We start from the raw sequence: 12,602 nt of genomic DNA, 5'->3' as shown, positions 1-12,602 counted from the left end.
TCCTTCCCACTCCTCCCCCGCCTCACGCACGCCTTCAATTCACCCCCCACAATACTTCTAGCTCTTCGCCGGCATGAGCAGCAGCTCCAACCTTCTTATCGTGCCAGCCTCGTCACTTCCCTCTGACGTCACTTCCGGGTCCCACGACTAGGAAGTGACATCAGAAGGAGAGCCGATGCTGGCACAGGCAACGAGTTAGAGATGCTGCTTGCACCAGGGAAGCATGTGCGGCGGGGTGGAGAAGAGGGCGACAGGAGACCCCACCACCCCGGGTACCTCCCACCCTCCCTATGCCACTGTATATATATATATATATATATATGCTTGGTTTTCTGTAAGTGTTTGCACTGGAAGTTGGTTTTGCCTTCCTTACAACCCCCACCCCAAAGGAAGCAGTAGATGAAACATGGACGTGTTTGGATTTTTTATAATACGTGTCTCATTTTTATATGTAAAATTTGGACAAAATGTAAAAATTTTAGTCTATGGACACGTTAACGGTTAGCGCATAGCACACCTTAGTAAAAGAAGGGGTTAGTGATCTATGAGCTGTCAGTCCCTCAATGTATTAATCTTTCAAAGAAGTGAGATACAGACTTGCTATGTACAGAATTTTGTTTCATTTTGTTTCATTTTGTTTCATTTTGTTGCCAATCTTATAGAAGTTTCATAATAGCTTTGATTGATGGATTTCATTTCTTCCGTAATCTGGCCTGAACTGCCCCTCGAGAACATTAACGATCGAATTAATTAAGTGTGTGTGGTTAATTTTTAATTAGGAAACATCAAGGAGGAATGTTTTAACAAATAATGTTTTACTGTGGATAGGAACAGTAATGGTGACGTCAACAGCAGAGGATCTAACTACACCTCACTAGCTTCCTGTTGAAGGTTCATAAGTTGTCAAGTCCTGCAAAATAGATAACCAGCTAGATCAGGGGTATCAAAGCCCCTCCTCGAGGGCCACAATCCAGTCAGGTTTTCAGGATTTCCCCAATGAATATGCATGAGATCTATTTGCATGCGCTACTTTCAATGCATATTCATTGGGGAAATCCTGAAAACCCAACTGGATTACGGCCCTTGAGGAGGGATTTTGACACCCCTGAGCTAGATGGAAAAAAATTAAGCGGCTGAATTTGTGTTGTTTGATATTAATGTTTTTCATTCTAGATAAAACGTAATGGTATTTAGACGTTTATACTCTTAAAAAAAAAGGCCAAAGCTTTCTTTCCGTACCATGGACAATTTTCCCATTGAATTTTGGAAGACAGTGTAAGGCAGTGGTTCCCAACCCTGTCCTGGAGGACCACCAGGCCAGTCAGGATTTAGGGATAGCCTTAATCAGATTCACATGCCTGTCACCTCCATTATATGCAAACCTCTCTCATGCATATTCATTAGGGCTATCCCAAAAACCCGACTGTTCTGGTGGTCCTCCAGGATAGGGTTGAGAACCACTGGTGTAAAGGATTTGGAAGAGAAACAAGGGGCATAAACCTATAAGGGATATCCTGAATCTTGGAATAATATGATCTATCGCAACCTTAGAAATAATAACACATTATGCTCCCTAGAGTATTGGTAAAGAAACAAGAGTAAATACTTCTTTATTGATATAGGGTGGTAGATGCTTGGATGACCTCCTGGTGGAAATGATTCTTTCAGGAGAGCCATTGAAAAATGAAGGCAAAGAAACAAGAATAAATACTTCTTTATAGGTATAGAGTGGTGGATACATGGGTGACCTGCTAGTGGAAATGATTCTTACAGATAAAAAAAAACTATGGGCCAGATTTTAAAAACAACACTGATTTTCTAGGTACCAGTAGGCACCCATACCTCCGTTAAAAATGCTATCCAAACGGCGTTTTTAACAGGGATTTCAGGCACATATAGGCACTTTAAGCCTTTGAATGCCAAAGTAGGCATGGCCAACGCCCGAAGTGGTGTTTGGTGGCTTAAAGTGTCTACGTAGGCACGATTCACATGAAGATAGGCACTGGAAATGTAGTCCAGGAAAACCCTGGTCTACATTTCTGGTGCCTATCTTTCACATTGGCGTGATTCTGAAGCTGGCACTGATGCGTAATTGACACGTGATAGGTAGCGGCTTATAAGGTGGCCACCAATATTGGTACTAGTTTGAGACTACAGGCCTGTGTGGCCTATCCAGACTACTCATCCATGCCATCTGCTCTCTCTTTCATTCCCTTAGAGATCTTATGGCTTTTTATATATTTATGGGAACTCCCGTCAGCTTCTATTAGTTCCAGTGGATTAGCATAGTAAAATGTAGAAGATATTTGAGTACCGGAGCCTAAGGGTCTGATTTGTAAAAGGTTTAACTTATGCATTACAGTGGGGCAATTATGTGATATAAAACAGGTCTTTGTGATCCACTTTATAAAGAGTGATTCCCATCGTAACAAACTAGGAGAAAGTAGTCTATGAATCATGTCTTGGTATATTTGACTGGTTGCCTTAGCAGCTGTAGAGGGAGCTCCAGAGATGTCATGGAAGCAGTCACACGAGACAAGATTTAATGGGCAATCAAGTACTCTTAGCCACGGACCACTTGCCTGCAAGTTTGAGGGCTTTTCTCACAGATTTACTGTTTTCAAAGTGCAATCCCTTGAGCAAAATATTTAATGCGGGGGAAAAAGCAATGTCATGGATGATGGAGATCGGCCATGTTCCAAGTTTTTCTATCGCGCTATTTTTTCTTGCAAACTTTCATCCCTTAACTTTTTGACTCTGTACTTTACGGGGTCGATGCGCTGATTTTGCCAAACTGAATATGCATTTCAAAGCTGGGGCTGAGGATCCAAGCACAAGAGGACAACTAGGGAGCAGATGAGTTTACGCTGCTCTTTGGGATCAAGATTTTAGACAACTATTCTTGGTATCTATGTCATACTTGGAGTTCAGAAGACATTTGAAGACTTATGGAGTGTTTTACTAAGGCGCGCACTAATTGATTTAGCACACGCTAAAAGCTAATGCACCCATGGAATATAATGGGCATGTTAGCATTTATCACGCTAAATCGGTTAGCGCTTTAGTAAAAGACCCCTTTATTTATTTTCCAGATTTTGGGGTAAAATTAATTTTCTTCATTGTTCTATTTGTGATATAAGTTAATCTTTTGTAAACCGCATAGATCCTTATGGTCTATAAAGTCAATTTTTATGTTTTATGTTATATTTAATAAACTTTTTCAGGCTCAGATTCCACTGGAGTCATGATGCAATAACCAGCAAATGTTCTTTTGCAGGAACCTCATTATCCTTTTTGGATGTGCATTTACAGAATAAGGAGGGAAAACCTCTTTGTGCATCTTAGAGTCATGACATCAATGCATTGTGGAGCTGTTCTATAAGTGTGTGGTCAAAGCCTAATGGCAACTGGTTGCTCAGATTTCAGTCTAGAATACTAATGTGTCCTGGTATTCGTATACCTTACATTTATGGGCTCACAGTTACAACAGCCATAGACCTGCATCTCAATGGTGCGACCTCACCTTGAGCATTGTGTTCAGTTCTAATCTCCTTACCTCAAAAAAGATATAGTGGCACCAGAAAAGGTTCAAAGAAGAACGATCAAGATGATAAAGGGGATGGAACTCCTCTCGTATGAGGAAAGACTAAAGAGATTAGGACTCTTCAACTTGGAAAAGAGACGGCTGAGGGGAGATAGGATCGAAGTCAACAAAATCCTGAGTGGTGTAAAATGGGTACAAGTTGATCGATTTTATTCTGCATCAAGATTTACAAAGACTAGGGGACACTCAATGAACGTGCAGAGTAATACTTTTAAAACCGATAGGAGGAAATATTTTTTCACTCAGAGAATAGTTAAGCTCTTGAATGTGTTGCCAAAGGATGTGGTAAAAGCGATTAATATAGCTAGTTTTAAAAAAGGTTTGGACAAGCTCCTGGAGGAAAAGTCTTTAAACTGCTGTTGAGACAGACATGGGAGAAGCCACTGCTTGCTCTGGAATGCTGCTATTTGGGTTTTTGCCAGGTACTTGTGACTTGTATTGGCCTCCGTCAAGACGGAATACAGGGTTAGATGGACCATTGGTCTGGCCCAGTAAGGCTATTCTTATATTCTTATCTCTCATTGGGCACAAAATGCGGCTAGGGTGTTCGTAACTTATTGTATTCTGTAAGTTGTGCGTGGAAGTGGCAGCCCCTCCAATTTCCATACTTCCCTACATTTTGGAATCTGCAGGAATAATTGTGGCCCAGACTGCCACTGTTGAGCTCGTTGGACTTTGGATGTTTCTTATGCTCTTGCTTTCAGAGAGCGAGTGTGCGTGGAAGCCTCTAGAAGCATCCTTGGCTTCAGGCATATTCTCAGCTCTTTGCTTTCCTTCAGTATACTAGCAATCTACTGGAAACATGCCTCCTAAAATCAAAGCCAGGTAAAGGTATTGTGATTCTGAAATATAAGGATTCCCCCCCCCCCCTTGGAATTCTGTTGCTGTTTAATGCATGCATTATTCAAAGGGAAATTATCCTTTTTACAGTGAAACACTTTACTCTTCCAATAGCTTTTCTCCTGCATCAGTTAAGTAATAACAGAAGCGCAAATGGAACAAACCAAGAGCCCGATGCAAAATGAATTGTGCTGAAGACAAAAGCAATGGAAAATGTGCTGCAGTGTTTTAGGAAGATGATTGCCATAAAAAAGGGAGTTACATGAACTGAAAATGTTCAATCATGTAACTCCCTTTTTTCGGGAATTACATCGGCTACCAGTAGAGGCTCGTATACTCTTTAAGTTGGGTTCGGTCAGGCTCCTCTTTAAGTTGGGTTTGGTCAGGCTCCTCTTTAAGTTGGTTCGGTCAGGCTCCTCTTTAAGTTGGGTTTGGTCAGGCTCCTCTTTAAGTTGGTTCGGTCAGGCTCCTCTTTAAGTTGGGTTTGGTCAGGCTCCTCTTTAAGTTGGGTTTGGTCAGGCTCCTCTTTAAGTTGGTTCGGTCAGGCTCCTCTTTAAGTTGGGTTTGGTCAGGCTCCTCTTTAAGTTGGGTTTGGTCAGGCTCCTCTTAAATGAACATCGGTCCAATCTTAAAAGAATAAAAATTGAAGCCCCCATGGTAGCCCATTGTAATGAATTTCAACATAAATTTCAACAACTTAAATGCTGGGTTATTGATCAAGTTCCTAAATCCAACAGAGGGGGCGATCGCAATAAGCTCTTATTGAGAAGAGAACAACTTTGGATCTCGAGACTCCATTCATTAGAACCTTATGGACTAAACAGCCAAATAGAATGGCATGTTTTCTTTTAAAAAGTGTCATTTTAATTCTATATGGGAATGTTAAGTCCACAGTTTCGTGTATTCATATTCAGCCAGATGTATTATTGGAATTTAATATGAAGATATGGTTTCACATATTTAAATCATAGAGTTTGAATACTCGTTATTCAATATATTTAGATCCGATTGGCTGTGAGATCTTCAGTGTCTCTTTAAATGTCAGCGCTATCTTTAAACTAAACTTTATGCTTTTTTTGATCGAGCAATTGCTTTCAATGGCGGCATACATCATTGCAGGTATATTTCAACTTTTTGTAAGGCATACAATTTAAGTGTCTAAGATCTTAATGAATGTTGCACATTAAGTACAACAGTCCGGGTTGATATATACAAAGCTATAAATACTGTTTTGAACATTCTGTTTTCGCCGACAAATTTTATAGTCGGCTTCATGGCAACTAATCTTGATGTACCTTGGGTATATTTAAATGTTCAAATGTTGACATCGCTGTATACAAAATAAGTTTTGACACATCCATGAACATTTCAAAATCAATACATCAAGAAATTATCTAAAAGTAATCAATATTTAGAAACACATTAGTCAAGTATTTGTGTTCCGATTGGCTAACAAGTTCACAGCGTTCGGTTTAAATACGAGCGCCATTTTGTTTTTTACAATTCGGTGAGGAGTCGATGAAAGTCTCACTAACGGCAAGTATTATTTAGTTGTTGAGTGGTTAGATTTGAGATCACTGCCGTTTGTATAAATATTATCAAGCTTTAAGATATTTTCAGTATTCATTGTGGATAGTAGACTTCAATACACCCGAATGTTACAAATAAGAGATTGAGCTTGCAGCCATATTTGTAACATTTTTTCACCGACAAATTTCAAGTCGGCTTCATGGTAACTAATCTTGATGTATCGTGGATTTATTCAAATGTTTAAATGTCGACATTGCTGTATACAAAACAAGTTTTGATATATTCATTAATATTTTAAAACCAACACATTAAGAAATTTTCTAAAAGTAATTAATATACAGAAACATATCAGTTGTGTATCAGTGTTCTGATTGGCTAACAAGTTCACAGCGTTCGGTTTAAATACGAGCGCCATTTTATTTATTTTTTACAATTCACCGTGGAATCTATGAAAGTCTCATTAACGGCAAGTATTATCTAGTTGTTAAATGGTCAGATTTGAAATCACTGCCGTTTGTATAAAGACCATCAAGCTTTAAGACATTTTCAGTATTCACTGTGGACAGTAGATTTCAGTATACACGATTGTTGCAAATAAGAGATTGAGCTTGCAGCCATATTTGTAACATTTAAAACACATTTAATCAATGGATACATTTATTTAACTGAGATACATTCAAATTGTTACAAAAAAACATTGAGCTTGTAGTCATAATTGTAACATTTAAATTATATTTCAACCAATTGATTTATTGATTTAACTTAGACACATTTAAATTTAAGGAGATAACACCTTAATGTTAAACATGACATAAATTAAAGAAAATCTATATAGAACAATATATATTAAATTATGGTTTCAATAATAGTACACTGGGTGCTTTATGTAGTTTATTAATGATTTATTCAGTAAAATATGGTATATAATGTATTTTTTCATATTTTTCTTCTGTTTAAAAATCTTTGAGCAAAATGGAAATTCAACTGGCAATTTAATAAGCCTTTTCATTACCCCCTGAAGAAGCCCATTAGTGCGAAACGGACCGGGCCTCCGTTGGGTTATCAAAGATAAGTGCTTACTATCCTTTAAATATAAGCATGATGATTATTACGGTATTGAACCAATAGTTGCTGGTCATTTGAATGCTCAATAGTTTAGAAGGAAAATTCAAGCATGAAATAGACATATACTATATTTATAATAAAAGAATAAAATGTTTTAAAAGACTAAAAATCAATTAAAATTAAAAATATTAAAAATTCAAGGGTTTTTGACCGGTGATGATACCTTGAGTACCTGATTGTAAAAACCTGAAATGCTTGAGTACCTGATTGTAAAAACCGCTTAGACAACTTTGATAGGCGGTATATAAAATCCTAATAAACTTGAAACTTGAAACTTGAAACCTAACCCCGAAATATTTGTGACTTTATTGATCACACTTTAGGGGTATTTTGAGATCTTTTTTCCCTTGATTAAAATCACGTTATATACATCATTAGTGTTCCATCAATTTTGTTACATTAGGAAGATGATTGCCATAAAAAAGGGAGTTACATGAACTGAAAATGTTCAATCATGTAACTCCCTTTTTTCGGGAATTACATCGGCTACCAGTAGAGGCTCGTATACTCTTTAAGTTGGGTTCGGTCAGGCTCCTCTTTAAGTTGGGTTTGGTCAGGCTCCTCTTTAAGTTGGGTTTGGTCAGGCTCCTCTTTAAGTTGGGTTTGGTCAGGCTCCTCTTTAAGTTGGGTTCGGTCAGGCTCCTCTTTAAGTTGGGTTAGGTCAGGCTCCTCTTTAAATTGGGTTCGGTCAGGCTCCTCTTTAAGTTGGGTTCGGTCAGGCTCCTCTTTAAGTTGGGTTCGGTCAGGCTCCTCTTTAAGTTGGGTTTGGTCAGGCTCCTCTTTAAGTTGGGTTCGGTCAGGCTCCTCTTTAAGTTGGGTTTGGTCAGGCTCCTCTTTAAGTTAGGTTCGGTCAGGCTCCTCTTTAAGTTAGGTTCGGTCAGGCTCCTCTTTAAGTTGGGTTTGGTCAGGCTCCTCTTTAAGTTAGGTTCGGTCAGGCTCCTCTTTAAGTTGGGTTTGGTCAGGCTCCTCTTTAAGTTAGGTTCGGTCAGGCTCCTCTTTAAGTTAGGTTCGGTCAGGCTCCTCTTTAAGTTGGGTTTGGTCAGGCTCCTCTTTAAGTTAGGTTCGGTCAGGCTCCTCTTTAAGTTAGGTTCGGTCAGGCTCCTCTTTAAGTTGGGTTTGGTCAGGCTCCTCTTTAAGTTAGGTTCGGTCAGGCTCCTCTTTAAGTTGGGTTTGGTCAGGCTCCTCTTTAAGTTAGGTTCGGTCAGGCTCCTCTTTAAGTTGGGTTTGGTCAGGCTCCTCTTTAAGTTGGGTTCGGTCAGGCTCCTCTTTAAGTTGGGTTTGGTCAGGCTCCTCTTTAAGTTGGGTTTGGTCAGGCTCCTCTTTAAGTTGGATTCGGTCAGTTGGCTCTCAGAGGAACCTTAGACGATCCCATGTTCTCTTTGTATTTCCGTCTGTCAAGGGCTGCAAATTTAAAAGATATCATAACCACACCCTTTCTTTTCAGGTGGCTCTTTATGATAAAGACTTTCGGCATTTGTTACCGACTTCTTATTCCTATTTACATTTTAGAAGACAATTAAAAACTCTGATATTCACTAAATTTTTAGATAATTAGAATTCCATTCTATCGAGCTCATTCAATTATGTTAATTTAACTCAATCTTTTGTAAACCGCATAGCACTCTATGGTTATGGAAATCCGATTTTATGTTATGTTATAACAGAAAAGCCACCTCTGAAATGTCCCAGGTACCCTGGAGATTCCTGAAGCTCTTTCTGTGTTGCAGAACTCTGGAATGTCTGTAGAAATCAAAACTGTGGATGTCTTCCTTAGGCTGTGAATATGACTTAGCAGATGCCTTGTGATTGGAGCAGATTATTTTTCCACCTGCTCTTTGAATCGCTGCTTCCAAAGACTGGGAGCTGTGTAGGGACCTTAAAGCAAGCTATCAATCAAAACCAGTGAAGAAAAAGAAGACGGCAGATTGTATCTGCTCTGAGCTTTTTCGTTGTTTGACAAAAGCAGTAGGAGTCATTTTAGGGTAATAATATGCAAAACAATTCTATGACCTCTTTCCCTTTTAATTTACACCTTAACTTGAGCAAAGATACCGTTCAGGTCATAACTGGGGGCAGTTGCTTTCTTAATAACACAATTTTCTTTGATGACCCTAAAAGCATCGACATGATTTCTCTTTGAAATCTTATTATTCCCATGTATAATTTGAAGTTAGCTCAGCCATCTGCACACTCGTGATTAATGCGCATTGCATTACTCTGTAAGCTAATTTGGATTTGGAAATCGTACACATCTCCAATTAAAAGGAAGTAAAGTAATTTGATAGACTTTGAGGGGGATATTCTATAAACGATGCCAAAACTTACACACCGGTAGGCACTCTACCGGTGCCTAAGTTAATTGAGAGACGCTGTTTTAAACAGTAAAAAAAATTAAGTGCCTACTGACGCCTCAATAAAAGGTGTCGGAATCATGCCTACATAGGTGCTGTACAGTGCTTAATGCCACTATGGGCCTGGCTAATGCCAGAAGTGGTGTTAGGTGCCGTAAAGAGCCTACATAGGTGCGATTCATGGCATAGATAGGCTGTTGGAAATGTAGGCCCAGAAAATCCTGGGCTACTTTCGTGGACGCGCGATTCTCTATACAGTCCGATCGCACGATTGGCACCCTATAGAGAATACGGACTAAGGGCCTGATTCTATATACAGCACCAAAAAGAGAGGCGCATAATGCGATTCGATAAGGTGCTTGTACCTTTTTTTAAAATCACGCAAAATGCCAGTGCATTGCATAACTTTTAGGTGCACCCATTTAAGTCAGCTAAAGCCAGGTGTAAATACTTGTGCCTAAGTTGTGCGTGGATCGGCATATTCTATAACAGGGGGAGGCAATTCCAATCCTCGAGAGCCACAGGCAGGTCAGGTTTTCAGGATATCCACAATGAATATGTATGAGATGGATTTGCATGCACTGCCTCCTTGAGATGCAAAGCTACCTCATGCATATTCATGTGCATAACTTTTAGGAATTCCCATGATCTGCCCAAGCCCCTCCCCTGGCCACACCCCTGTATTACTATTTAAAAAGGCAATAGAAGACCTTCAATCACTATCCTCACTGGACAGAATGCCAGGAAATCAAAATAGTATACAAATTAAGTTTTATTACATATATACAATATTTCTAGCCATAATCATTGATTAAGTACAGAGTTTGAATTAATACGTTACCGGTTATTACATCATTATTCTGTCACTTTCCATACGATCAGGAGGCTTACTCACAAAATATCATCACACAGCTTGTCAGTAGTGGAAATGTCCTCTCTCCTTTACAGGTAACTTTCTTTCTAGGGGAAGCAGTATTTATCCCCCTATCCTTGTGGATTGAGTTAAGTGAATGCCGGGGTGATGTTTACCAATCAGTATGTGTGAGAAACTCCTACTAATTAGTATGTGTTTGCCTCATGAGCTAATTTCCCATCCCTTCCTTGTGGATGTTTACCAATTAGTATGTGTTAATACCAATCTGACTACACATCCCCCCTCTTATGGATTAAGCTAACTGAATGCTTGTGGATTGAGTTAACTGAATGCTTGTGGAATGTTATGTGTTAGCTTGCCTGAGCTGACAATGATCTGCTCAATAGGTGCTGAAAAGTCCTTGCTCGTTAACAGCTATCATGGATCCTAGGCAGTGTCACTCAATATTAATAATCCTTTCATATCATACGTTTCACATACGTGTCACATTCGGTCCTTATTGAGTGATATTGCCATAGGATACCATCGTGGTCCGAGTTGGTTTACAGCATAGTCCATAAACCACATAACAATTCCACAAGGACAGAACAAGTACTATTATGGTTAGTATAATTACTAATCTAGTGATGCTTTTGTAGGACATTTCCACTACTGACAAGCTGTGTGATGATATTTTGTGAGTAAGCCTCCTGATCGTATGGAAAGTGACAGAATAATGATGTAATAACCGGTAACGTATTAATTCAAACTCTGTACTTAATCAATGATTATGGCTAGAAATATTGTATATATGTAATAAAACTTAATTTGTATACTATTTTGATTTCCTGGCATTCTGTCCAGTGAGGATAGTGATTGAAGGTCTTCTATTGCCTTTTTAAATAGTAATACAACCCCCTTTTCAAATTAATGAACTACAACTGGCACATACTTTTTATAGAATCGTGCTTTCCACATTGTGCATGTAACTTTTAATTCATGCCAATTAGCATCAATTAGGAGGTGTTAATTGCCAATTATTAGCACAGATTAAGCCAATTAATCAAGTTGTGCATGCAAATTAACTGTGTGCACTGATATGCATGCATAAGAGAAGTTGGGGGCAAATCCAAATGGTACAAGTAATAAAAGCCCACATTATTCAAGCCAGTTGGATAATTTAGGGATTACCCACCTTTCTGTGCTCTATCATTTTCCTTACTTTTCATAACTCTGTTTATTGATAATATGGGTAATATTCTGTCCCATATACCACCATACATCTTAAATTAATAAGTTCAGTGATGCTTAAGATTCTGCCTTCCGTTTCTTTCTTTGTAGAGACTGGAAGAGACACTTGCACAGATGACTCGGAACATGGGGGTTATGACTCTCGTACAGATCAATCTCTACTTATTCAACAGAAGCTCAACAGACAGAAGACAGAACCTCGGAATAAATCTTCAAAGGTAATGGTAGCGTGATTTATAAAGTCCAAAGCAAAAAAGGCTGTGGAACCAGATGTTACTGATGAAGGCTTTATTGAAACAAGCAGTAAATCCTCAAGTTCGAAGCTGTTAAGTTCATCCATAACTAAAGTCAATGAAGAGGACCCAACAAGGTCCGTGTTTCGACCTTTAAAATCTTCCTCAGGGGTCCTATGGGCGTGATTCATGAAACACCAACCTGATAGCGTTATCAGAACTTAATGACTTGTTCCTTTATAAGGGCCTCAGGATGGTAAATATTGGACATAAATTCAGGGCAGATGTGAGATAGTTTTTTGGCAAGCCTACCTAGTGCATATAAGTAGTCCAGTGTTCCACACATTTGTATGACAAAGAACACTGAACTGTTCAAACCACTGAGCAAACCACAGATGTCACTGCACAAATCTGGTAACCCTAGTCAGTAGGCACTTCCAGAGGCGTGATTTTGGTGCTGGGGTTTTGGGTTTTTTTTGGGGTGCTGAAAAGCGCCTTGACATTTTTTTAAAGTAGTGTTTTAAATGGTGTTTCCCTCTTAACTTAGGTGCCAACAAAAGTTTAGCCATCCCAAATGTTTTGCACTGACCTGGGGTATAAAACATTTAGGGCAGGATTCACTAAACCTCCAAACCGTGCATGATCCGTTTCCTATTGCATGCCAGCCGACTGATTCAGTAAAGGCCTTCATGCAAATGGAGACGATCATTAACACACCCCCTACATTCCCCCTTCTCACGGCCAGAGCGTTCCCCGCTCATGCGCACACCCTGACAGTAGTGACAGGAGAAGCAGCCTCCTGTCACTGCTGTCAG

At 39.3% G+C, this 12,602-nt stretch overlaps 1 protein-coding gene across 7 annotated transcripts in view; it reads left to right on the top strand.

Annotated features, from left to right (window-relative positions):
• Positions 1-12,602, top strand: part of LOC117352039 (anoctamin-3-like) — a 115,557-nt gene that overhangs the window by 55,619 nt on the left and 47,336 nt on the right. For all 7 annotated transcript variants that reach the window (XR_004537560.1, XR_004537564.1, XR_004537562.1 and 4 more), the window contains one exon: positions 11,645-11,772. Coding sequence is in view for 2 of the 7 variants with exons in the window: in XM_033928046.1 (XP_033783937.1) it covers positions 11,645-11,772 (128 nt within the window). In the remaining 5 variants the exon portion in view is untranslated. The remainder of the gene's footprint in view (positions 1-11,644; positions 11,773-12,602) is intronic.

The sequence above is a fragment of the Geotrypetes seraphini genome, chromosome 19 (genome assembly GCF_902459505.1).
Source record: "Geotrypetes seraphini chromosome 19, aGeoSer1.1, whole genome shotgun sequence".
Lineage (NCBI taxonomy): Eukaryota > Metazoa > Chordata > Amphibia > Gymnophiona > Dermophiidae > Geotrypetes > Geotrypetes seraphini.
This window is presented reverse-complemented; position numbering and strand designations above follow the sequence as displayed.